This window comes from Trichoderma evansii (genome assembly GCF_050947405.1).
Source record: "Trichoderma evansii strain SZMC 28006 chromosome Unknown GGI43scaffold_4, whole genome shotgun sequence".
Classification (NCBI taxonomy): domain Eukaryota; kingdom Fungi; phylum Ascomycota; class Sordariomycetes; order Hypocreales; family Hypocreaceae; genus Trichoderma; species Trichoderma evansii.
Window position 1 is genome coordinate 189,908 of NW_028145202.1, and position 24,912 is coordinate 214,819.

At 49.1% G+C, this 24,912-nt stretch overlaps 9 protein-coding genes across 9 annotated transcripts; 4 read left to right on the forward strand and 5 right to left on the reverse strand.

Moving 5' to 3' along the window:
* Window positions 1-3,980: 3,980 nt before the first annotated feature.
* GGI43DRAFT_281799 (Bromodomain-containing protein) lies at window positions 3,981-6,816 on the reverse strand. Its single transcript, XM_083201234.1, has 6 exons — window positions 6,589-6,816; window positions 6,238-6,332; window positions 5,512-6,177; window positions 5,177-5,438; window positions 4,645-5,119; window positions 3,981-4,577 (listed from the first exon to the last, which is right to left on the reverse strand). The coding sequence occupies exons 1-6, from the start codon at window positions 6,658-6,660 to the stop codon at window positions 4,159-4,161; spliced, it is 1,989 nt and encodes a 662-aa protein (XP_083063065.1). The 5' UTR covers window positions 6,661-6,816; the 3' UTR covers window positions 3,981-4,158.
* A 641-nt stretch (window positions 6,817-7,457) lies between these two features.
* GGI43DRAFT_281768 (nucleotide diphosphatase) lies at window positions 7,458-9,169 on the forward strand. Its single transcript, XM_083201231.1, has 2 exons — window positions 7,458-7,946; window positions 8,038-9,169. The coding sequence occupies exons 1-2, from the start codon at window positions 7,761-7,763 to the stop codon at window positions 8,662-8,664; spliced, it is 813 nt and encodes a 270-aa protein (XP_083063066.1). The 5' UTR covers window positions 7,458-7,760; the 3' UTR covers window positions 8,665-9,169.
* On the forward strand, window positions 9,170-10,315 carry GGI43DRAFT_281769 (uncharacterized protein). The gene is made up of 2 exons (XM_083201232.1): window positions 9,170-9,809; window positions 9,913-10,315. The coding sequence occupies exons 1-2, from the start codon at window positions 9,674-9,676 to the stop codon at window positions 10,113-10,115; spliced, it is 339 nt and encodes a 112-aa protein (XP_083063067.1). The 5' UTR covers window positions 9,170-9,673; the 3' UTR covers window positions 10,116-10,315.
* Window positions 10,316-10,392: 77 nt separating this feature from the next.
* On the reverse strand, window positions 10,393-12,298 carry GGI43DRAFT_281923 (threonine--tRNA ligase MST1). Its single transcript, XM_083201235.1, has 2 exons — window positions 12,236-12,298; window positions 10,393-12,185 (listed from the first exon to the last, which is right to left on the reverse strand). The coding sequence occupies exon 2, from the start codon at window positions 11,983-11,985 to the stop codon at window positions 10,516-10,518; it is 1,470 nt and encodes a 489-aa protein (XP_083063068.1). The 5' UTR covers window positions 11,986-12,185; window positions 12,236-12,298; the 3' UTR covers window positions 10,393-10,515.
* Window positions 12,196-15,977, forward strand: GGI43DRAFT_281771 (karyopherin KAP120). Its single transcript, XM_083201233.1, has 2 exons — window positions 12,196-12,730; window positions 12,803-15,977. The coding sequence occupies exons 1-2, from the start codon at window positions 12,563-12,565 to the stop codon at window positions 15,755-15,757; spliced, it is 3,123 nt and encodes a 1,040-aa protein (XP_083063069.1). The 5' UTR covers window positions 12,196-12,562; the 3' UTR covers window positions 15,758-15,977.
* A 21-nt stretch (window positions 15,978-15,998) lies between these two features.
* GGI43DRAFT_380948 (NADPH:quinone oxidoreductase family protein) lies at window positions 15,999-17,351 on the reverse strand (the record flags this gene model as incomplete). Its single annotated transcript, XM_083203050.1, has 4 exons — window positions 15,999-16,528; window positions 16,727-17,041; window positions 17,113-17,248; window positions 17,319-17,351. The coding sequence occupies 4 exons, from the start codon at window positions 17,349-17,351 to the stop codon at window positions 15,999-16,001; spliced, it is 1,014 nt and encodes a 337-aa protein (XP_083063070.1).
* Window positions 17,352-17,977: 626 nt separating this feature from the next.
* On the reverse strand, window positions 17,978-20,154 carry GGI43DRAFT_397445 (ubiquitin domain-containing protein DSK2). The gene is made up of 3 exons (XM_083205107.1): window positions 19,892-20,154; window positions 19,198-19,824; window positions 17,978-19,123 (listed from the first exon to the last, which is right to left on the reverse strand). Exons 2-3 carry the CDS (start codon window positions 19,627-19,629, stop codon window positions 18,257-18,259), a joined length of 1,299 nt encoding a protein of 432 aa, XP_083063071.1. The 5' UTR covers window positions 19,630-19,824; window positions 19,892-20,154; the 3' UTR covers window positions 17,978-18,256.
* A 575-nt stretch (window positions 20,155-20,729) lies between these two features.
* GGI43DRAFT_397448 (nitrogen permease regulating protein NPR2) lies at window positions 20,730-22,482 on the forward strand. The gene is made up of 3 exons (XM_083205108.1): window positions 20,730-21,106; window positions 21,167-21,610; window positions 21,673-22,482. The coding sequence occupies exons 1-3, from the start codon at window positions 21,064-21,066 to the stop codon at window positions 22,425-22,427; spliced, it is 1,242 nt and encodes a 413-aa protein (XP_083063072.1). The 5' UTR covers window positions 20,730-21,063; the 3' UTR covers window positions 22,428-22,482.
* On the reverse strand, window positions 22,483-24,759 carry GGI43DRAFT_397450 (tyrosine--tRNA ligase MSY1). The gene is made up of 3 exons (XM_083205109.1): window positions 24,376-24,759; window positions 23,865-24,305; window positions 22,483-23,795 (listed from the first exon to the last, which is right to left on the reverse strand). The coding sequence occupies exons 1-3, from the start codon at window positions 24,621-24,623 to the stop codon at window positions 22,616-22,618; spliced, it is 1,869 nt and encodes a 622-aa protein (XP_083063073.1). The 5' UTR covers window positions 24,624-24,759; the 3' UTR covers window positions 22,483-22,615.
* Window positions 24,760-24,912: the final 153 nt, after the last annotated feature.

Sequence of the window (24,912 nt, forward strand, 5' to 3'; positions counted from 1 at the left end):
GATAACTTGCTTTTTGCCGTCATGCATATGAAACTCGAGCTTATCGATTTCGCTTTCAAGCTCAGGAGCCTTTGCCTTGATGTTGTCTCTGATCATTTGTGGGCTCACATGAGTAGTTCCGCAATCTGTTATTCATAAGCCAAAGCTGCTTTGCTTGGAGAAAAATTGCGAATACCTTCATGGTGAAGAATAATAAGTTCTTTCAAGCCATCATTTAACAGCGTCTCCACGAAAAGCACATCGTGTATGTAAGGCTTCACATTGCCTCCGACGTTTCTGATGATGAAGGCCTCTTTTCTTCACATGAGAATTTTCTCACTGACATGGTAAACATTTTTTTTCAAGGGAACTCTTACCGCCACCTTTTATCTGAAAAAGTTCTTCTACACTATATCGAATGTCGCAACAAGCGACTACGCAAGATAAGTATAAGTCAGCTACTAGTATCTTGGAGGGGTATTGTGGTGGAATAGAAGTACATATTGCAATGGTTGGGAGAACGGCATTTTCTGGAACTTCGGAAAGGTACGGCAGAGGTTTCCAAGTAGCGGCAACTTTTCTAGAAACATACACTCTTAGTTAGGTAGACTGAAATTATTATGGATAAAAGCGGGATTTAATACTCGTTGCGCTTAAGCAGTTCTGCAAAAGTAACTGCCTTTGTTGGAAAAGTAAAAGCCGTCATCGTAACTTGAGGGTCTGGCGATAATGGCTCGAGGCGGTTCTTAATTCTTCACTGACTGCATCTTCATGATAATTGATACACAGACACATTGAGCATATAAACGTATTTTGTATTTCTTTCTACTGCTGGCCAATCTTCGCGTACTTCGGTCTACATCGATTGGCAAGATGGATTATGACAATGAAAGTTGACCCAATCAAGCTGCTCTAATAAAATATCTCAGCCAGAGCCTACCACAGACTGACTGTGGAGATGCACGATATACCTCCGAGCTTTGCAAGGCTAATACTGCTACTATATACTGCAGCTTAGCTAAAGACTTCATTTTAGCTGTTTCTGAGCTGTTCCGATTTTCCTATACACTGAGTCTCGAAAGTAAAGACTGCATAAAGGCTGGATCCGCTAATGTCTGACCGTGTGTCTGGCCTTATTTCTGACCTTAATTCAGCTGGTGTCTGACCCAAGGCCATTAGTAATACTGTATTATTTATGCGCCTTCGCCCCATGACTTTTGTTTTTATAATCACAGAAACCCAATGACATAATTGTATATATAACGCGTTAAAGATCGGAGCAATTGTCATACCGCTATCGAATTATTTATATCTATATTATCATCGCAGCTTCTGCCAAAGCGCTGAATCTTGTGTGTGTGTCCACCGCATACCTAATTAGGGAAACTTCCTACATTATGTGATTATACATCAACTCCTTCGTTTATTATTCAATCATTTAAATATATGGGTACGTCTTATTAGTCCTCATGGGTATTTAGAATTTCAAATTCGAAATAATCATTCGGGCCATTTGGATACATGTCTTGAATTTCCCCACTCGAGTTGTCTCAAAGTTCAAAACTAACTCAAGACTAACAATTACGTACCATCATACAATACTTTCTATAGTTTATATTAGCTGCAGATATTAGACATCCTAGAGGGCCTGTACCCACATGGCCCATGTGATGAGCAGTAATAATTACGGATATAACAAAGAGCAGGGTCGCCAAACACGGCTTTTGCATAGGCTACATCGGCAAGGCCGTGTGTGTTTGAGTGTAATACTACGTCGACGTATCAGTTTTCGGAACTCTGTATCGGTCAGCATCACTAAAATAGTTAGCAGGTACAATTCTATCCTACAGTTTGACGATTTGGCTAAATCCACATAACCAATTAGAGTTTTCAATAATCATGCATCTGCAGCCTTCCATTAACGACACCGCTGGCGGCTAATCTCCTTGTTATGTTACGCGTATTCCTCAAGACTATGTCTTTTGAGAATATCATATATACTAATCCTATGATTTTTGATACTCCCTTTGTGGAAGATTCCAAAACAACATTGCCACATCCAGATCATGAGTTGCATATTCCCCACAGCACTATCAGCGCCCGATAGAATCCGCAGCGCTAATGATATTAAATTCCAGATTCTAATGCGATTTAACTTGTTTTAGGCGTAAGCGATAGCTCCGCAAGCCTCGTGTTACATAGAAACTAGTTGTGCCGCTTTGGGCTTGATACAAGTCATGAAATACGCATTACTCTTTTGAAGAAAGACTACGCGAGGAACAGGGCTTTTAAGGAGCAGTATACGCAGAAGCTTTTTTTTGTACTCTTAGACTAAGAATGCGACACTGCTTAACAAGGTGGGCTTAGACTCAAGGTACTCCGTATAATGGGTTCATCGTTTCAACCAACGCCCTGAATTGACACACTTGGAGCGGCATAACTGGCGGCGAAAACGTAACTGCCGAGTTTCAATCACTTTAGACTGATCAGCAACACGGCTCGCATAATCATTGTCAATCCATCAGCCAATTGACTGTTCAAATAAAGTTCCCATTCGCTTTGCTTTTATCTATTATTGATTAGACGCCTTACTATCAAAAAAAGGTAAGAAAGTAGTAGTTATAGTATACCAGCAGACTATATACTAAACCCATATATCTGCATCGGATTATTCTATTCCCAACCATCAACTATAGAACAAACAAGCGAGCAAATAATAGCACCCGATTGATAAATAACCCATGACTCGGTGACAAATATGAAATATGATGTCGTGTAATCTGCAACCACGATCATTTCTTAGCTCAGCGGTCTAGGGCTGGCCTAGCGATGAGACTATATTAATTGGAATACTAATCACCTAATGGGTAAAATACAAAGTACCGGAAACATTGATTACTTGTAATTTTTCATTTATCTATTTATCTATTTTATTTACTTTATTTTTCTTCGCCAATTACGTCGTCGACTCGCGTTTAACAGCGCCTGTTTTGTCTAATATACCCGAAACTTATGCCCGGCTTTATTCTCAGTGGCAACCGGCAGGGATCCGCGTTCCCACTAACATTTAGGCTCCCACATAGTTTAACCATATGCTGAGTTCAATTTACTGTAATAATACCGACCGTACCTAGAAGAGCATGTGCCGGGCAGCCAGCATATCTCCCCGTCTATCTCGCTCAACTCGTCTCCTAGCCGCCGCAGATATGCCTGCGTTAGGAAAGTACATCTCCTGGCTAGCTATCTCGCTAGATGTCTAGATAGGGACAAATGCAGGCAAAAGATAAATTAATAACTCACTAATGATATGCTGCACCCATTTTTCGCACCCTACGGCAAGGAAACATAGTGTTGCATGCACTTTTTGCACCCTACGACAAGGAAACCCGACTCAAACGCGTAAAGTCAAGAGGCTGAGTGGCAATCGGCCGAGAATCAGGTCAGCACAGCCTTCTCCATCACTTTCCTAATATGCAAGCCTACTAGGCCTAGAGTGTAAAGATCAATAAGACAATTAGTTTTTTTTTCACATCTCCTCTATGCTAAATACTAGCAAATGTCTACCGTCCGTTGCAACATATTCCATGGTTAGAGACACTGCAAATAATCTCCTTGGCTACTTACCCAGCAATTGTAATATTGCGCTACCCAAACTGAGATTGACCGCACGGCCACTGGTGATGGTGTACATAAGCCTGCCTACGAGGATGACGCCGACTACCTGTACTATCCCACATCCGCAGCCGACCGCATTATACTATAAGGACAGCCGGCGGATAAACAAGGATCAGCCCTGGTCCTTTGTTCGCACTCGGCCGAAATAATTAGAGATAGAAAAAACAAAGAAAAAAAACACAGACGCAACCCTGCCAGGGGTTCCACCCAAAGCCCAGATTTTTGTCGAGTCGCTCGCTACCTGGTACCAGTAACTCCAACCATCGGTTTCCGCAATAGCAACTCGGAAAAGGCGGAATACCACGCCCACTCCACCTCCTACCATTTTCGATTTGATTTGATTCGCATCAGTAAGGGATGTGCAGAGTTCGCCCGAGTAATACCCCGCAAAGACACTCGGAGCAGACAGAGAGACTCGGAGTACTCCGTAGAACGCGGACAGAGTTGCCCACTCTACGCCGTATCCAATCCAACAACACCCGCTGATTAAGATGCATCCAACGTCTAGTAAGGCCGTGACACGTTAATAAGCACAGTAAACACTTCCAACTCCGCCTCAGGCCCCCCCGGCTCTCTCTCGTGACGAGGAATTGCGGCGATGAGATGTGTTTCTATGACGTTGAGCCCAGGATGCAGCATAACATCAAATGCCCTCTCGTGATGTGTCTGATTAGGGATAGGCTGCATCAACTGCTTCCAGGGCTGCTTGTCCACCAGGGTCCAGAGGCTATATTGGCGGTCTTGTAGGAAAGATGGCAATGTTGCAACAATCCAGATACGAGTCTGTGTAGGCGGCAAGTTGATGGTCGCGGATTGCTGCATCTCCTTTGCATTTGGCAGAATAGTAATCAGCGAAGGGCGCTCATTCGGGACGCTAGGATGGGTTTGAATTCGTAATTTTTCAATCAGTGCGGTATCAATTCCTTAAATGCAAAGTTAGTACATTCTATCCAACGGCAGCTTCGACATTGATAAAGATGTGCATCATACCTTTACCAGTAGCCCGGAATCTTCTCTGATCCGCATAACCATTCACAAGCGGATTGGTTTGGAATGGCTGGGATGGGATCGCAGGAATGGGAGGTCGCGGGGCCATTTGTCCTGCTATTCCAGCTGGCACGTTGGCAACGGCTGGAGACGCCCGCGAACCATCCTCTACCTTCAACCCTACCTGTGATGAGGGAGTCGGGGAGGGCGCAGATGCTGAGATACTTCGAGGAGCTTCAAGGTTGGCTGAGAGCTGAGTAGAACCGTTGGCATTTGCCGCGCCATTGGCCTCCGGCGCTTGGATTGCTTGAGGGGCTGGCGAGGCTACAGAGCTGTCGCGTCCACCAACGTGGATAGTGATCTTCTTGGACGAGCCGGGAGTTTCAGATCCTCCTTGTCCAACCTTGAGCTTGATTTTCTGTGGAAATGGCTCTGAGACAGCAGCTTGTGCCTTCTTAAGGTGGCTGTAGAACATTTTCTGGTTCGGTTGTTAGATTTGCGAATGCTTTAGAACTATGCTTTTGTGCATGCTTACCTCAAGTTCTTGTGCCAGCACATATATATCGCTGCCTTCTTCATTGTAGAAATAGGCATTGGTCCAGAGGAGCTTTGATCTCTCTTCAAAGGCGCTCCACGTCTTGAAGTCGCTCACGCCAGTTGCATCATGCCGTCCATGCACGCCTTTGACGATTTTTTGTAGCTTCTTGAGAGACAGGGGATCGGTAATGACTTTGTAGTAGTCTCTCAAGGCTCGAGGAGGGAGGTTAATGAAAGGCTCGAAATAGGCATCGTCATATCTGAAAATGAAACAAGTCAGTCTATACGAAGAAGAAAAGATTAACATCCAATGGGTGGGTTGAGTCCACATACTCTGGTTCCTGGTGTCGCAAAAGTTCTTCCACAATCTTCTCCTGAGCTTGTTGGAAAGTGAGCCCTTTGTATGGCACATTTTCGTACTCGTGATCGGGACGACTTGGTGGTGGTGACCGAGCTCTTGAGTTTTCGTTGTTTGAGCCCCTGCGAGTACGGCTGGGTCCTCTCCGTTTAAGGATAATAGCCTTTCGCCTTGACTTTGGCTCCTCGTCTTCTTCAGGCTCGTCTTCGCCGTCTGCGTCTTCGTCTTCTCCTTCGTCATCCTCAACGTCCTCGGCATCCTCGCCATCAGCATCTTCGTCTTCCTCCTCTTCTCCTTCTTCATCATCCTCATCATCTCCATTTTCCGGCGGTAACGGAGTAGGAACGGCTTGGTAGGATCGGTTGCTGTATGCAGGGTTTGTTTTGGTCATGTAGTTGCTCAGCGCTTTGCGAACTCGTTCCGCATCGTCGAAGATTTGTGATCCGCGGGTATAATATTCCTTGGCATTGGCAATCATGCGCTTGAAGTAGCTTTCCAGCTCTGCGAGACTCTTGAAATCGCCATCGTTGAGCTTTTCCTCGATCGTCTGGAGAGAAATCGGTAGTCGCGTCCTTTTATAGTAGTCGGGGTTGCTTTCACGAGAGACGAGCTCCTCAAAGCATGTCGCGACAAGGCGGCCACTTTTCGACACAGTTAGTCTAGATTCTTTGTAACAGCAGCAGTGGCTGCAGTGAGTGTACCTTTTATCGGCCGTCCGACGGATCTGGTCGAGGAATACCAGTCCATGCGCAGTGGTCGATTCGCGGGACTCGCCCTTGGAAAGATCGAAATCTTGCTGTAGAGACAGGGCTGTTAGCGCGGAAACGGCATGCGATATGCAAGTGTATGGTCTTCATCAGTGCGCGCGAACCGTAGGATTGAAGGATGCAGATGCGGATACGGATGCGGATGCGGATGCAGGTAGTGCCATTGACAAATAGAGAGAAAAGGATGTCGAGAATATATAGGAAGGGGACGCAGATTGCAGCATTGGAGCGACAGGGATTGAGACGGGATCTTGCCATCCGGAGACGTATTTGAATCATACTTACAGCTACTCTGCGCCGCTTCGCATTGCGGTCCTCTGCATCTGTGGCTCCATTTGCCTTCCGCTTGGCCTCCATTTTGGTCTGTATAGTCAGCGTTACAGCAGGCGCATTACCGTCGGCGGCGGCGAGGGACCTGCTCCGCAGTCGTGAAGACTCAATGGCTTCGTGAGTCCCGTGTCGCAAACCACGGCCCGGCGACAGCTATCGCCAGCGTGGAGTGACGCGTGTTGATGGATGCTTTTTTGCGTTGGTGGCGGGAGGTCGCGCGCGCTACAGTGCTCTGGAGCGGCGATGGCTTTTGGAGTAGTAATTTTTGCACAGGCGTGGTTGCTGGCAGCAGTAGGAACTGGCAGTGGTGATCGGTGCACTTGGCGCTCTGGGGATGACTTATTCAGCTTGTGGACACAAAAAGGCAGCTGGATGGCAGGCCGAGAGAACCATTGAGTGCTTTAGTGTCGTTGGATGCTGTTTATTGGAGGGCCGAAGTTTTGGCTTTTTCGCTCCAGGGCGCGGGAACAGGGAGCGAGTTGAAGAGCGACGAACGGGTACATTGGACGGGTACCTTGCCAAGGTACAAGTTGCCAGGTACCGCGGCTGGCCTAGTCCCGATCCGGCCACGAGGCAGCAGTTTAGCTCCAGCTGATGAATTTGATGGTCTTGAATGAGTGTGATAAAATAATATATGGCCTTGCCGAGTACATGATAAATTTGGAAAGATCCATTGTCATATCTCCTTTGATATCTGGATAAATTTCCATTCATATGGACAACTGGTGGAAGATGGTATTTGTGCTACTGTAAAATGCAAGGCATAGCACTCTATGTGTAACGGCTCCAGTATTTGATGCACGTCAACACTTACGCAGCTACTTCACAATAGAAAAAGAGAGGACTTGATGAGGGGTTATATATAACGAAATCAATAATACAACTCTCATCAGCCAAGCAGCTGCCTAGAAACTGCATTCGGAAGCTGCCGTTTGTGGCGATAGAGGCGCACACAAGCAGTCATTCTTAAGCCTACTGGACGGTGGGGTCAATTGCAGACCCCACCATCAATGACGATTTGGGCTCCTTAAAACCTATACCGCCTTGCTCCTGTCCCTGAAGCTCTCATTTCTCATTGCAACCAGTGAGCTGTATAATCCCCTCATTAGCAGCTCTTCTCACACATCATGTCGACCACGAAAGCTCCAGGTGACGCCGGCCCGGACTCTACCGGCCCAGCCGCTGGGCGTCCTCGAGCCGGATCCATGCGCAGGCCGCTGCAGCCCCTTGATATCCCCATTATCAAGCATCTCAACTCAAAGAGAGTAATTCTGGCATCTGCCTCTCCTCGGAGGAAGCAGCTCTTACAGCAGGTATGACGTGGTAAAAAAACAAATGACAGCAGCCTTTTTTTTTTTTTTTTTTTTTTTTTAGCGCTAAATGTAGTAACATCTGCCATTTTAGATCGGCTTCAATAATCTGGAGATTACGCCATCAACCAAACCTGAGGACCTTGACAAAAAGGCATATGGACCTTGGGAATATGTCGCCACTACCGCTCATAACAAGTGTATTGATGTGTATACCACAAGCTTAGAGACTAGTCTTGCATCTATCCCTGATCCCGCCCTTGTTATTGCCGCTGACACCATCATTGTCACTCGTGATGGACGCATTCTGGAAAAGCCTCGGAGCGAGGCAGACCACATCCGGATGCTCAAGATCCTACGTGACACGCGCATGCACAGAGTTTTGACATCAGTTACTGTGCTAGCTCCGCGAGAAGATGCCAGGGCTCCGGGCTATGACATCCAATCCCATACAGAGGAAACTAAAGTTTACTTCTGGGAAGAAGGGAACGGACTGCCGGACGATGTGATTGAGGCTTACGTCAAAACCCGCGAGGGCGTTGACAAGGCTGGTGGATACGGAATCCAAGGCATCGCAGGCATGTTGTTGGTGGAGAAGATTGAGGGAAGCGTTGATAATGTAATTGGACTGCCTGTGAAGCGAACTTTGACCCTGGCAGAAAAGGTCATCTTCCAGCAAGAGCGAGACGAGTTTGATGATGAAGGATCAGCTTCAGAATGAGAAATAGATGTGTGACTTGAGATGGAGACTGAGACAGCTCTAACGTCATGGCTTCAACGCCTCTCGCATAGGCCCTACGGGTCAGATTCGTGCTTTATGTGAAGATGATGAACATGACATGGAGTCTAGCAGCTTGTGATTTTCACAAGTTCAAGGGAAATGCCTGTCCATTTCAAAGCTTCCAGTAGCTCAGCCGAGGTGAGTTGTTTCAATGACTCAATGACAATGGGTGTTACAAAAGAAAATACGAAGAATTCTCTGTTTCATGGAACTTTGATCGGGGCAAGCATTTTGGCATGTGATTTGGCGTCATGGCGCGGTATCGGAAAACTTAGGGTCGCATAAATGTAGGTAGCAAGCAGGATCTTGGCATGCTGCACAGCCCATCAAACATCAAACCGCAAAAGCAGAGATTGTAACAAGAGAAAAGCAAAATCAGAAGCACTTGTAGAGCCCAATGGCTATATATATCAAGTCTAAGAATAGCAGAAAACACTGCTACTTGGCCAAACGAATCAATCTCGTTTACTTGGCCCAGCTGCTCGTTTAGGGAGCTAGACGCAGGGACCGGCACTTCGGCCCCGAGAATCTGGGGCAAGATCCTTGCTCCTCCTAGCGCTGTAACAGGCCTGGTGGCCGGTGGCTTTTGGTGTTATTTTAGTGTTTTTTCAATTTCGATTTTTTTAATTAGCACGGCGCGTGCAACGCATGTGATCCCCCAAAATCTCCAGCAATGACATTCGACGCTTTGGTGTCGTACCACGCCAAATAAAAGCGAACAAGAGCGCATCTGCTGGGCCGCGAATTGCCTCTCTATTACTGTCTTTATTCCTTACTCGTTCCATTCGTTTTTCTTTGCGTAAATGATATCTGTCAATTTTATACATCTTGATCTTTGCCTAGTTATGCGCGCTGGTGTCCTAATTCGCATGTGCTTATCGCATCACCCATAAGCCCTCCATCTACCTCGCAGCTCAGCCCAACATCTCAAAGAAAAGACAAAGAAAACATGTCAACTTCGCCAAGCCAAACCTCAGGCTCGTCTGCCGACGCTGCAAATAAAAACTCATCTGCGCCTGCGGCCGGTGCTGACGACAAGCCGCGCCTCACAGAAGAGGAGAAGAAGCAGAATCACATCGCATCAGGTAAGCAACACGCGAGCACGAGATCCAAGCCAGGGTGCTCTCACCTACACCTAGATCTATGGCTGTAGGGCTCGTCTTTGCTTAAAGCTAACGTCACACTCAGAGCAGAAGCGCCGCCAAGCCATTCGAGAGGGCTTTGATCGGCTCACTGAACTTGTGCCTGGCCTGCAGGGACAGGGTCGCTCCGAGGGACTAGTGCTGAAGAGGACGGTGGACTACATGCGCGAGCAGCTCGTGCAGAGGCAGGCCTTGATTGATCGAGTCGAGCAAGCAGGTGGAGACATCGACCCCAAGTTTAAAAAGTGAGTGAACGAGATGCTGTGCGCTGGCCGAAATTAACTCGGTGCAAAAGGGTCACGCATCTTTCAAGGCCTAACGGCCGGTGAATACCTTTGATGAGAGGCCAAGTGACCTCGCCTTTGAGTGAAGCGCCATCGAGAGAAGAGATACAGAGCATCATGAAGCGAACTTAATTTATCTTTGATGAAAGCGGGAGAAAAACGCGCAGTTGGGACAGCGGCACTCGATAAAACAACAAGTAGTGTATGCTATCGAACCCGGGTTCCAGCTTAATTGCTTCCTAAGCGAATCTATTATACCATTTTATACTATATACACGTCGGCTTCAGTGGGGATTGGAGGTCACAAAAAGGAATACAGGCTACTACCATCGGCGCTTTTGGGTGGGAATAGATGGGAGAGTTGTTTATTCGAATGTATCTACCATATGCAGCATTCTATCGCGCATTTCAGCTGGATTAAACCTTTCTTTGCCCAAGCTGACTTGTTTATTATTGACATCCTGCTCGCCCACCACCAAGACAAGACCGTAGCCACTCGCGTGTGCCTCCCGAATCTTGGTGCCGAGTGATCTCGGAGTGATGTCCATGTCTACGGCCAGGCCCGTCTGCCCTGAAAGGCTCTCGATGGCCGGCAAGTCATCCCCCTTCTGCTTCTTATTGCCGAGGAGGATGTCGCGTACCTCATCAGCCCACTCTACCACTGGATCGGATGTGTTGACCGTCAAGATGATGGCCTGTCTCGGGTTCAGCCAGAATGGCCACTTTCCGTCATAGTTCTCAATCAACAGCGCCAGCAGCCGTTCGACAGATCCCAGTACTGCACGATGAATCATGACTGGTCGGACGGGACCGTACTGGGCGAGAAGCTCTGGATCCTCAGTCGTCTCTCCGCGAGCTTCATACTCTGGGGCTGGAGCCTGGTACTCTAGCTCGAAACGCTTAGGCAGCTGAAAGTCCAACTGAATCGTCGCAGTCTGATGTTCTTTACCTTCCGAATCCTTGAGCACAATATCGATCTTGGGGCCATAGAATGCACCGTCGCCTTCGTTTATTGTCCACTCCATGCCTGAAGCGTCCAGCGCTCGCTTCAAGCTATCTTCGGCGCGCGCCCACTCTTCTTCTGTACCAATGTAATGATCTTTCGGTCGTGTAGACAAAGCCAAGCGGTAGCTGACACCAAGGCGCAAGACGCTGTAAACTGTCTTGACAAAATCCAAGGTCTTGTTGATTTCTCCCTCTACCTGGCTTGGTCTGCAGAAGATATGCCCATCATCTTGGTGAAATCGACGCACCCGAGTCAAACCTGACAAGGCGCCAGATATTTCGTTTCGATGGAGAGGACTGAAGTCGGCGTATCTGACCGGCAGGTCCCTGTAGCTATGCAGCTTGGATGCGAAGATCAGGCAGTGCCCAGGGCAGTTCATAGGCTTCAAGCCATAATCGTCGTCTTCCTCCGCTGCATCTTTGGCGTGATCCGTCCCACAGCACCCTACAGCCTCTGAAGCCCTCTTGTTGCCCGTCACAGAGTACATGTCTTCTGCGTAATTCTCCAAATGTCCCGACTTTGCCCACAGCGACTTCTTGTATATCGTCGGCGTGATGACTTCTTGGAATCCATATCGCACGTACTGTTTCCGCAAGAAGTCAACGAGTCGGTTGAATATGCGAGCGCCGTTGGGCAGGAAAATTGGCGAGCCGGGGCTATATATCGACGTCATGAAGAGCTCCTGCTGGTTGCCCAGCTTCCGATGATCGGGCGGTTCGCGCTTTTCGGGCTGCTTGGAGTATTGGCGCTTGGACAGACATGCTGGACACGTCCATTGCCTCCTCGCGAGGGCAGAGGCTGCGAGCCTGGAAGTGCGTGAGCGGATCATCGCCTGCGGACGTGCCAATGCCGGTGGGCAATGGCTTGCCTAGAGGTCCAAAAATGGAGAAGCCGGAGAGCTCGTATGAAGTTGAAGCTTGAACTTGCATCTTCTTCGCGGTGGGGCATTGGCTGATATACTGGCGCTAATAAGGACCTAGGGTCCTCGCTGTATATGTCTCTTTCACCAGTTAATAGCAGGATTTCGGGCTAGGGAATGTCATTCTATAATTCTAGAAGAGTGTCAGGTAAATACATACGTGTATTTCAAAAAACACTAATCTTTTTTGCTGCGTTATCATTAATTTACTGCTTATACACCATCCCTTGCAAATTCAGCCTTGTCGCCTTCTCCTGCTATTGCTAGCACTTCCTATTGCTACCCCTCCATCTTCCTCTCACACCGAACAGCAAACGAACTCAGCCCCACTATCACCAAGCGCTGGGCTATTAGCACCTACAACTTTTGGGACCTCGTCCTTTGCTTTGCTACTTACATACTAATTTCGCGATTCTACTTAATTTACGGGCTTCGCAGCCATCGCACCAGAGCCTGAGCAGCCGCCTCAACGGCTTCGGCAGCAGCCATGAGTTTCGCAATCGAAGTACCTGGCGACGCGGCTCCGCTGTCTCTACAGGAGCTGTGCCGCACGCTGCACGCCGCTACCACTGCTTCAGATCACGTCCAACGACAGGCTGCCGGCCAGCAGCTCACCACTTGGGAATCACAGCCTGGCTATTACTCTTCCTTACAGGTATGCTCTGTTGTTGCTCCATCGTCGTTGTATCGGCCTCGCAGTTACTAACGGTTGTCTCCTTCTTGAAAGTCGGTGTTTCTAGACAAGTCCCTGCCTCTCGAAATTCGATTTCTAGCGATAATACAGATTAAAAATGGCATAGACAAGTGCTGGAGGTTGCATGCGCACATAAAGAACGGAATATCTGCTGAAGAGAAGAGCTTGATTCGATCACGGCTATTCCAGGGCTCGGTCGAGGAGGAGGAGAAACATCTTGCTTTACACAATGCCTTGGTTATTGCTAAAGTAGTCCGGATCGACTATCCCGAGGACTGGCCAGATGCGTTGCCCAGCATCATCGATCTTCTGCGGTCTACCAAGAACGCCAATCAGTATCATCTATACGGCACACTGCTGGTCTTGCTGCGAGTCATCAAAGAGATGGGAAGTGCACGGCTTAGGAAGTCGCAAACAGCGCTGCAGTCAGTTACGCCCGAGATTGTATACGTTTTATCGGAGATATACTCAGAGAAATCATCATTATGGATCAACTTTTTGAGCACCGGACAGGGAAATAGCGACGAAGCCAATCTAGCCATGATGAACAGTCTTTCAGCCTTAAAGACCCTCCGTCGCCTCATCAGTGTCGGCTACGCGCGACCTCACGCCGATACCTCAGTAAGCCAGTTTTGGACACTGTCTCAAAACCAGTTTGGCCAATTCCTTGGCTTTGTCGACTCTGGTGTACCAGAACCGTACCAAGACTTTGTGGGGAAGCATCTCCTCCAATTCTCCAAGTTCCACATCGACCAAGCCGAACATTTTGCTGCTAGCTTTGCTTTTCTGCCCAATTCACTGTCTCTTGTCACTGCGTACTGGGATCTCATTTCGAAATTTGCTGAAGTCTTTGCTTCGTCTGGTGGTATTCGTCAGGGCTCTGGCGATTCAGGAGCCAAGAGCAAGACCGAAGGCCCTCTCATGGAAAAGCTTGCTTTGAAAGGATTGCTTCTTCTTCGAGCTTGTGTTAGAATCGCGTTTTCGCCAGTACAAACATTCAAGTACCGGACGCCAGAGACAAAAGCCGAACAGGAAGAAGCAAAGAATGTTGTGAGGACGGAACTCTTCAAGGATGATCTGGTAATACAAATGGTCAATACCATCATTTCCCACTTGTTTGTCTTCCGTAGATCGGATCTTGAAGCTTGGGAAGAAGACCCCGAAGATTGGGAGCAACAGGAGCAGCACGAGGGTAGTGCGTATGAATGGGAAGTTCGGCCATGTGCCGAGAAGCTGTTCTTGGATCTCCTTACCAATTTTAAGGATCTTTTGGTGCCGCCGCTACTATCATATTTCCACAATGTACAGTCTCCTCAGACGGATATTGCTATGAAAGAGGCCGTTTATACAGCCATGGGTCTTTCAGCAGCGCACGTTGTTCATCAGCTTGACTTTGACGCAGTGCTGGCGTCGGCCATTGTGAATGATGCCCAGCAACAAGGCGGTCTATACAAAGTCCTTCGACGACGTATTGCCATCTTGATCAGTCTATGGGCGCCAGTCAAATTAGGGGAAGCTAGCCGGCCGATTGTATATCAGATTTTCCAACACTTTCTATCTCCAGCCGACGAGACGAATGACATTGTGGTGAGGATCACAGCAGCAAGGCAGTTGAGATGGGTGGCCGACGAGATTGACTTCAGTGTCGAGGCATTTCTACCCTACACTTCGGATGTTCTCAGAAATCTCATAGATCTTGTACAGAACGTGGAAAGTGACGAAACGAAGCTAGCTATACTTGAATCCATCCGAATTTTGGTGACGCGAATGGAAGAGCAAGTCAGCCAGTTTGGAGACCAGCTCATGGCTGCTCTACCATCTGTGTGGCAAAGTACAGGGACGGAGGAGTACATGGTTAAGCAAGCCGTGATTGCCATTTTTTCAGCTTTGGTTATGAGCATGGGCCCCGAATTCCAACGTTACCAGAATTACATGCTCCCCTTACTAGCTGAAGCTGCAAGGCAAGGCTCAGACTTGCATTACAACCTCATTGACGAGTCGTTGGAGCTCTTGAATTCTATTCTCATGCAATGCAAACCTCCGCTTTCGCAAGAGATTATCAACTTGGCTGAGATGCTACTACCACTCCTTGAGTATCAGTCAGAAACAGTGTCACAAGCCTTGTCAGCTATAGAGTCCTACGTGATCATCGCTCCCTCGGCGATGCTGGAGGACACACTGCGACGACCGATGCTGATAGCTCTAAGCGGCACTCTAGATTCCAAGAGCCGAGAACATGTCCGCATAGGCACAACCTGCATTGAATATCTGATTCGGTCTGCGGCCGAGCTTGGAGGCGCGCAGGGAATCTCGGTTCTCGTTGGAGACATGCTTGAAACAGGCTTCATGAACAAGATTCTGGTAAATCTCCATGATGCGTGGGAGGCTCGCCAAACCACGGGACCCAACAGAAAACAAAGCAAGCTCAACACAATCACGCAAGGTGACTACTTTGCGATTCTGGCCAGAATCATCCTTGCTGAGCCGAATCTGTTTGTGCAGATGCTGAGCACGTTGGGAAATATTGAGGACGTATGGAGCTGGCTCTCCGCGGAATGGTTCTCTTACCAATCGAGGATGGACAATATCGAACGCCAGAAACTCTATCTCCTCGCTCTTACCCGCCTGCTTGAGCTAAATTCACCAATACAGGAACTGGTATTGAGTAAACTGCAAGACTATTTGGACTTATGGATTAACGTGATTATGGATCTGCAAGACGGCGTAGTAGACGGCACGGATTGTCTGATTTGGGAAGGGGAAGTTGAAGAGTTTGAGTATGATGCCCCCAGACTGCTCGTAGAGCGGGAGAGCCAACATAAAGATCCGGTGCACTGCGTCAACGCGCTGCAATTTGTAAAGGCTAGACTACAGGACTTGGTTGCGCGCATCGGAGGCCAGGAGGTTTTCCATGCAAACTGGGCGGTTAATGTTGACAAGGAGGTCATGGATGCTTTCCAGAGACTTATGGATGGCACATCGCAGTGAAGGCGGAATGTTTGGAAGCTTGGATGAAATGGAGAGGCTTGGCACGACTTTGGGGGTGGTAATGAGCATACGACTTGGATGACGAGCTTACACGTTATAACGTGGACGACACGAAAGAGATACTCTTGAGTTGATAGATGCTATAAAGACATGAGCCATGATATTGGTTATGCTTTGTTATTCTTCGTATTACTAGGAAATATGCGATGATTCACGACACGTTTCTATCTTGATTCAACATTTACAGCCGGCTATTGCCCTCCTGAGGGACCTTGATAATGACCTTGCCCCAAGTCCCTCTTCCACCCAGCGCCACCAGCGCATCCTTGACCCTATCCAGCCCAACAAACTCCTCATCCGTATACTCCGTGCCCTTAATCTTGCCCTCCTTGACCAACTGCATAATCCCCTGCCACACCTTGGGAATCGTCTCCCGCTCATGAATCGAATACGCGCCCCAGTGAATGCCCACCAGCGAGATATTCTTGAGCAGCACCTTGTTCATGGCAACCTTTTCAATAGCGCCCGCGGCGAAGCCCACGATGAGGATGCGGCCGTTCCAGGCGGTGCACTTTGTGGACTTGTCGACAAGGCCGACGGGGTCGTAGACGATGTCGACGCCGCGCTTTTTGGGCGTCAGGGCCTTTACCTTGTTGGGCCAGTCTGGGTCATTGTAGGAGACGACGTGGTCGGCGCCGAAGGACTTGGCGATTTCGAGCTTGCGGGGGGTAGATGCTGTGGCGATGACGGTGGCGCCGAAGGCTTTGGCGACTGGTTTTGAGATTGTGTTAGTTGATGATGATGAATATCAGTGATGATTGTGATGGGAGCATGGGTTAGTGGGTGAGTGGTAGTGTGAGTGAGTGAGTGAGAAAGCGTCTCGCACTTCTCACTCTCATTCTCACTCGTTTTTCACTCATCTCTCGCTCATGCCCCATCATCCTAAAGGAAAATCAAAATAAAACTCACCCTGAACAGCCGCCAATCCAACTCCACCCGCAGCCGCATGCACCAACACAACATCACCGGCCTTCACTCCCGCCCTCACCACCAAGGCGCCGTAGCTCGTCGGCGCCGTGACATACAGACCCGCGGCATCTCGGAACGACCAGCCCTCTGGCACCGGCAGCAGCGCATCCTCTTTGACGCACAGCTTCGTCGCAAAGGCGCCCTGTCCGGCGCCGAAGACGCGTGTGCCAACTGGGAAGCGAGGCGGCTTGCTGCTCTTACGCGGCGTGGAGACGACGATGCCGGCGAATTCAGCACCGGCGATCCATGGGAAGGCTACAGATAAAAAATTAGCCATTATTTTCCCCAATGAAATAGAGAGAAATGAATAAGAGAGAAGAACTCACGCGGCTGATTCTGATACTTTCCCTGAACCTGCAGGATGTCGAAAAAGTTGGCTGCAGCAGCGTGCACCTCGATGAGATACTCGTTCTCTTTGGGCACGGGATCAGCTAGATCTTTTACTATGAGCTCTGCAGGGCTCTACAATGACATTGTACGAATTTAGTTAGCCACTTCCTCGTGTTACTTTGTAATAAGTTGGTTGTCTCACCTTGACATATTGCTGAATCTCAATGCCGCGCATCTTGGCAACAAAATCAAAGACCAATGGCTTACGGGTAAGGAAACAAATTGATTGGAAAGGAAATAAGAGAATAAGAGAAATAAACAAAAAGAGGAAAACTATTGTCAGACTCAACACAAGCCTTTTATGAAGTGAGACGAGAGAGAGAAGAAGGGCAAAGTTTAAGCCTCTCAGCAAATGAAAAGCCGCCGAGTTTAAGGTCCCAATCTCATCCCCCCGTAAGAGCTAAATCCGGGGTACGCAACTAAATAGGAGGAGGTGCCGAGGCATCTCCAGAAAAAGCTCGGCGCCCGGACGGCGGCTACTTGCCGAAACGGTTACCCCACGCTCCGACTTTATTGAAGATTCGACGGAGAATTAAGAGCCGTCTGTATATTCCTTGTATTTTTCAGTTTACTTATACGTTTATTCATTCACTCGGTCCTTTTGGGATAACATAAATATACACGTAAATATATATATACATGTATTACTATTACATCAATGGTGTCTTGCCCAACATTCTGCACTCGTAAAATAGGTTGGTATGAGGGCCATATTGGCCACCATTGAATAACACCACGGCCCCTGCACCATCCAAAGCACATGCAGTCCATCATTGCTGTCACCATCATATCAGTTCTCCATGTGCGAATACTTTGTATTATCGTCACTGAAAATAAAAAATTACACTGATTGAATCGCGCCCGATTGCCATGCTCGCAAGCTCTTGAAATCCGGCTCTGAGGGGGGAGGAAACAAAAAAAAAAGCCTGTGTCGTCCATAAATCTTCTCACTCGAAAGCGCCACAAGCTTGCGCCGTCGTTGTGTGTGGTCACCATAACAAAATATGTTGACGTGTCCATTATTCACGCTTTTGGTCCATATATTAGGAAATCCGATTCCTCTGTCGACCATCATCACTCTTAGTTGCCCCCACCAAGCAGATGCTCAACAGCTCCTTGCACGCTTCCTCCACTACGTCTCAGCGCTGCCACATTTCGATCGAAATCGTAGAATCCCATATCATTTAGCTGTCTGAGCTGCTCTGCGTAGCGCTCTTCTGGCGGTCGGTTGTCTGGTGGTGAGGGGGCTGCTTGTGGAGCAAACACCTGCATCATCTGTTGGAACTGTTCCGGGGACAGAGCAAAGGGATTAGCTCCTCCGGCAGCCGGTGGTGGGAACAAAGCCGCAAAGGGGTTCGCCGCCGCAGCGCCCTGGGTCTGTCCTGCACCTGCGTCGCCTCCTGTTCCTCGGTTCTCCGCCGCGGGCTGCTGGCCAGTTGTTCCAGTCGCCGCGCCTGTCTGAGTGCCGCTTGGCGGAGGCGGGAATGCACCAGCACCACCTCCAGTCATGGCATTCAGGTTCTGAAGCATCTGCTGCATCTGTTGGAGATTGGGCATGCCACCAGCACCACCCATAAGTCCTGGCATCATAAAAGGGTTCGCAAAAGGGTTCTGCTGCTGGTTTCCCTGGCCAGCTGCGCCATCAGCCGCAGGCGCATCGGCCGGGGTCGTATCCGTGGCTCCAGGAGCAGGGAATGAGGATTCAGGTCGACCCATATTCCGCTGCATCCGCAGAGCCTGCGTCATCATCTGCGGGTTGCTCATCATCTGTCGCATAAACGGGGAATTGATGAGCTCTCGAGCGTTGGGAATGTTCCTCAGCATAGGATTCGATTCGATGAGCATGTTAATAAAATCCGGGTTGTTCAGGGCTTCGTTCATGGACTGCTGTACGTTGGGATCGGACATCATGCGCTGCAGTCGCTCTTCGTCCATGGGAGGTCCCATCTGTATTCACACCTCAAATGTCAGCGACAAGCCGCTCTGTAGCTGTGTTACCAAGCATGCATAGGTCAACTTACACCACCGTCAGGGCCAAACATGTCCATTCCAGGGAGGTTAATCTGGTGGCCAGCGTATCTGGCTCCAGTCAAGCCAGCAAGAGGGTTGTTGGCGGTACCAGAGGCCATGTTGGTTGGCACAGCCGCAGGCGTCGGAGTGGACGCTGAAGCTGGCTGACTGGGGTTGCTGGCAGCGCTCTTAACCATGTGGATGGTGTTGTTGGGCTTGATCTTGTACGTTGCCAGTGTATCGTCGTTCTTCATGACGCGGCCCGAGTAGATGAGGCGCTGGCGGTCGACCGGGATATTCTCGAACTCGGCAGTGGACAGCTTCGTCTTCAGGTCGAGGACAGTCGCCGACTCGGCCATGGTAATGGTGTGGGTGCCATCCTGCGACGTCTTGACCCTGAAGGTGATCTGGGCATCGCTGCCCGCCTCTGCGTTATCAGCCATTCAGCGAGCTGTGCGGGGAGAGATGACGATGGTCCGAGATACAGCGTCGTGAGAGATTATCCAGATAGCCGCCGCTCAGCCGATATAGAGATATAAGCGTGCTAATGACAGATTCTGGGCCGTAGCAGGGAAGTGCCTATGAATAAAGTAGGCCGATGATCAGGCTATAGAATGAGTAGGTGGGAGTGAATGAGCCTGTGGCGAGATTTGCGATTGTTAATAATGGAGGCTTGTTGCCTGTGGTTGGTGGGGCAGGCCGTACGACGTTGCTGCTATGGAGCACTATTAGCGCAGCGGCGTGTCGAGATAGGCGCCTAGAAGCACCTATAGGCGGCGGGTTTGGGGTTCAGCTTTAGTGCCTGTGATAGTGCGCGGCTGCAACACGCTTGGAGAGGCTTAGATGGATTGGGCTGCTGCTGTACTATTGCTGCAGCTGCATGAAGAATTGGAAGCAACGACCTATCACAGACAGGATGGCAAACTCTGGGGCGTGGGATTTTATGCACTTGGAGTGAGGGTGGAATGATAGAAAAGAGAGAAGAGAAAGAGAAAGGCAGCCGCATTACGAGGCTCGGAGGCTATACTGATTATAGCGTACAGTCATCGACTGCGCTGTTGGAGGCTTCTACCGCAGTCTGTTGGCTTCTGTGGCCACGCTTCTGCACTTACTATCGGCCCTCCATTAACTAATACGCGTAAGGACAGTGGCTGCCAGACTGTGGCACTAGGAAATGCGAGTCACTCTGCAGCGACATATCGGTAGCATCTTAGATCGCAAACGCAGAAAATAGTTGTTGGATATATAAATTGAGCTGCCTCTTATTATGCATACATACAATACCACCTCTAGTAGTAGCACTTTGCAATAGCTACATGCGCAAAACTGCTGTCCAGTCGGTCCAAGGCCAGCGACTTGGGCAGCTATCCAGATGCAGATGTAGATGGCAACTGCAATATCAGCCACAATATCAGCTTCTGTTAAATCGTCTACCGTATAATTATAATATTAATAATTTAAATAAAGATAGTTGATAAAGAAGATAGGCAACTTCAATCCGCTGAACTCAGCGATAAATGGAAGTACAAATAAACCCCCTCGCGATCATCTTCGTTAGCGGCTCATTAGCGGGGGCTCTTCAGCTCGGTGGCAGCCTCAAGGTTCGCAACCTCACCGCGATCAATCAGCCACTACTGGATGATACACCGAAAAGCTTATTCAAACCTCAAACTCCCCTCCCTCTCTCCCTCTTCATCTAATTCCACATTTCACCGCGATTCAACACTCCAATCTCGCCTCTAGCTCCCGTAAATACGTAAAAATCTCATTATTTCAGCTCAAGCAAGTAACGGCATCAACCCGATATGGTACAACGGCTTTAAAGAGCCTCAGAGGTCTTCATCTCACTCTTATGCCATGAACGCGCAAACGCCGCCATGATTCAAGGCATCTTCTACGCTCGATTCTTCCCTCAAGAAGGTGAAATCTCATGGCCTCTCTATAACAATTCACAGCACTAAACAGTTTTCTTCATTTTAGGCCCCAAAATCGTTGCTCAGGCTCCTCCAGGCTGCATCACCTCATCCGATGGCCAGCGACCTCCTCTCGTCGACTTTGACGTTTTGCAGGAGTACATCATCCCCCGCAAGGCCTTCTGCAACCGCTATGTCACCATCAACTCCCCCGATGGCAAGTACACCATCCTGGGGTTCCCGGTAGTCATTCCGCATACCAAATACATGCGCAATGAGTTCATCTTCAACTTCGGCCTGCTGGTGGAGGCGGAGTGCGACCAGACACCGTATGAGCGCGTCGTGAGGTGTCTGGCCGAGACATTCGCCGAGATGGAGAAGCAGAACGAGTACCTGAGCCTTAGTGAGGCAAAGGGCCCGGATGGCGACGGCACTAGGAGGCCGATCGTGAGTCTGCTTGAGATTGTCAAGGAGGACCTAAATAATTACGGAGAGTGTATGATTCCTGTTGGTAAGTGCCGTACTATCATGTCTTTTGTTATTGGACGTTGATGCCTAATCAATATCTTTCAGATGAAGCAAGCACCATCAACATGAAACTCTTCCCCTACCACATAAACCCCCCAGCCGTCCAGGGCTGGCATGTCCCCGTCGCCAAAACTAAATTCAACGATATAATCGATCCGACGTGGGACATCACCCTCCAAAAAGTCGTGGCCAAAATCGACGGCGTCTCCGACGTCCGCCGCATCGCCCACGAGGCCTCTGTCTCACTCGATCTCGCCAAGATCGCCATCCGCCACCTCCTCTACTATGACACCATCCTCCTCCTCGACATCTTCTTCTTCAGCTCGTGTTACGCGCCCCGTCCGGGAATTCACGACTTCATTCGCAACGTGGACGGCATCGTTGACGAATGCGCCAGCTACGTGTCTCACGGTAGGGCGCGGGTTAGCAATTACCTTCTCATCCGGTTCATGGCGGCTTTTTCGCCTGGAAAGAGCGTCAAGGAATGGATCCATATCCACCGAGAAATGGGATTTGAAATCATGTCCTATATCGACATCAGACGCTTTGTGCAATTTGGAGTCATTAAGGGCTGCCTCTACCGCGTTCACAAATATGTTGTTTCAAAGCAATATTTGGCCTCACTGGCATCGGGGCAGAGCAGGCCGCTGGCTGGAGGGGATCCGTTACAAAAATATACAGATGGATGCCACAACATGGATCAAATCATGACAGAACAAAATATGACCAACGATCAGGTTATGGAGAGGCTAAAGACGTTGCCAGTTCCCAGAGGCGACATCGCAGTGTTTTACAAATAATTAATCATGAGGAGTTGCGGAGTAATATAATAGTAGTATCGTTTTATATACACCATCTAGGCTTATCGTGAGATCTATAAACTATGTTTCGTCATATCATACATGCTTTTCTTTCCCCTTCTTCCAGCCCTCCAAATAGTATACAAAGTAGTAAATCGTCGCAAAAGGTAGGTTTCAAAAATATCGATTTATCGCTTCGAGGGGTCGTTCTTCTTCCCTTTTCCTCGTTTGAGCCATGATGGCACCGGCCTTGGTAGCTCGATATCGGGGTTGTTTGCTACCTTCACGGTTTCCTCTCTCTTTCTCCTGTTGAGCTCCGAAACAATTTCCTTGGGCGTCAAGTCTTCGCCGCTCTCTTCCGCCTCGACTCTCAACTGCTCCTTAACCTGTCTGATTACACCAGTAAAAGGCTGGCCGGGATAAATCCTCTTGCTCTTTGCCCATTCCTCGTCGCTGACGAGTTCAATGATTCGAATATTATGCTTGCCCTTGCGGAGGATCAAGAGGCGCTCGTCAATGACAAACTTGGCCGTTTCCTCGGGGAACCACATCTTCATGGGCGTCCAGTCCAGGTTGCCCGGGACGAGACCGCGCTGCTGACCAGGTCGGGCAGCAACGTAGGCACCTTGCTGCGCGACAAGACGCTGACCCTCGCTAGCGCTGCTGGCAAGGCCGGCGGCGTAAAGAATCTTTGCAGGGGAGAGCTTCATCACAGCTTGGGGAAGCTCAATGTCCTTCCTTGGCGCGGTGTTTGGCGTCAGAATGCCAGTCTCTGGCTTAGGCTCTTTGACGTAAAATGGAAGCTGTCCACCGAAGCGGAACTGATGCTGCTGGGCCTCCTCCACGGCCTTCTGGGAGCCGTGTACAAGGGAAAGGACCTCGAATGCTAGCGTGTGCTGGGCAATGCGCTTGGAAGGGTCGGCCTGGTGCTCAACCATGACTTCCTGAATCTTGCTCATGGGCATAAATGTGAACAATTTGAGAAGTTTCTCGACATCCTCATCAGGTCGACGCATAAAGTAGCCGTAAAGCTCGAAAGGTGTCGTCTTAAACTCATCCAGCCAGATCGCATTACCCGTGCTCTTGCCAAACTTGACACCAGCAGAATCCGTCAAAAGTGGCACGGTGAAGCCGACGGCTTCGTTCGTCCAGGTTGGAGGAATCCTCATCTCGGGCATTTCCTCGGATTCTCGGATAACCTTCAAAGCGTCGATACCAGCCACGATGTTTCCGTACTGGTCAGAGCCACCAATTTGCATTTGAACGCCAATCTTTTGGTACATATGCCAGAAATCCCAGCCTTGGAATAGGGGATACATAAACTCGCCAAGGGACATGCCGTCTCCCTCTGTCATCTTTCGCTTTACACTAATACCAAATCATTTAGCTTTGAAAATCAAGAATTTGGAGCTTCCAAGAAGCTGAATCATGACTTACGTATCGCGCGTCAGCATGGGGCCGATTCGAGTGTGTCGTGCCAGCCTCTTGGTGAAATCGTACATGGTCAAGCCTTGCAGCCACATGCCATTGTTGAGGAGGCTCTGTTTCGCAGCCCAGTCTTTTTCGAAGCCGTACTTGTCCCTCAGTGCCGATACATTATGCCATAATCTCGACAGCTGGTAGTGTATCTTTGTGACGTTTTTCGAAATATCCGAATTAGACATAATCTCTCGAGATTGCAAGCGACCTGTTGGATCGCCAATTCGTGCAGTCGCACCACCAAGAAGGGTCACAGCCGGGTGGCCATGGAACCACAGCCAGAAGAGGGGCATCATGGGAAGCAAATGTCCAACATGCATAGAGTCGGCGGTGGGATCAACGCCAACGTAGGCTCCTATTCTCTTGACTCGCATGAGCTCTTTGATCTTCTCAGGTGTTCTATAAACCGTATTAGATATTGAATCGACTCTCCAAATTGAGCAATGTTGAAGCTCAGTCCAATGCGTACCCCGCGACATCTTTAATGTAGCCTCTCTCATCGAGAACATCCCACACATGCGGCAGCTCGCCGTTCTGGATTTTTACTGCTCTCTCCTCCCAGCGCTTGTTGCCCTCGGCTACCTTTTCCAGGTATGAAGTAGCAATGCCGCGCGCATTCTGAATTCGACCCAAAGCCCAGGCGGATTTTCGGATTTGTCGTGAGCTGGCGCATCGCATGGCGAGCAGGGTCTTCGATATCGCTGTTTGAGGGGCCATTGTCGACGATATTGGCCCTAATTGAACCAACAAAAGCTGAAAATGAAAACAAATAAATCCCCCAATTATTATGTCCACATTCTCGAGTCTTGAGAACGACTGCACGAGCTGAAGAGTACCGGACCCTCCAAAAAGTTCATCCCACCTTGATGACTTTCAATATGGAGCACAAAAATTCACATGCGATCTCTAAAAGCCGACCAATCAGAAGCGCCTTGGTGCTCTAGCACGGAACCATGTTGTTGCGCCCCGGATCGCGGGCTTCGGAACCGATTCAGCCAATCATGGA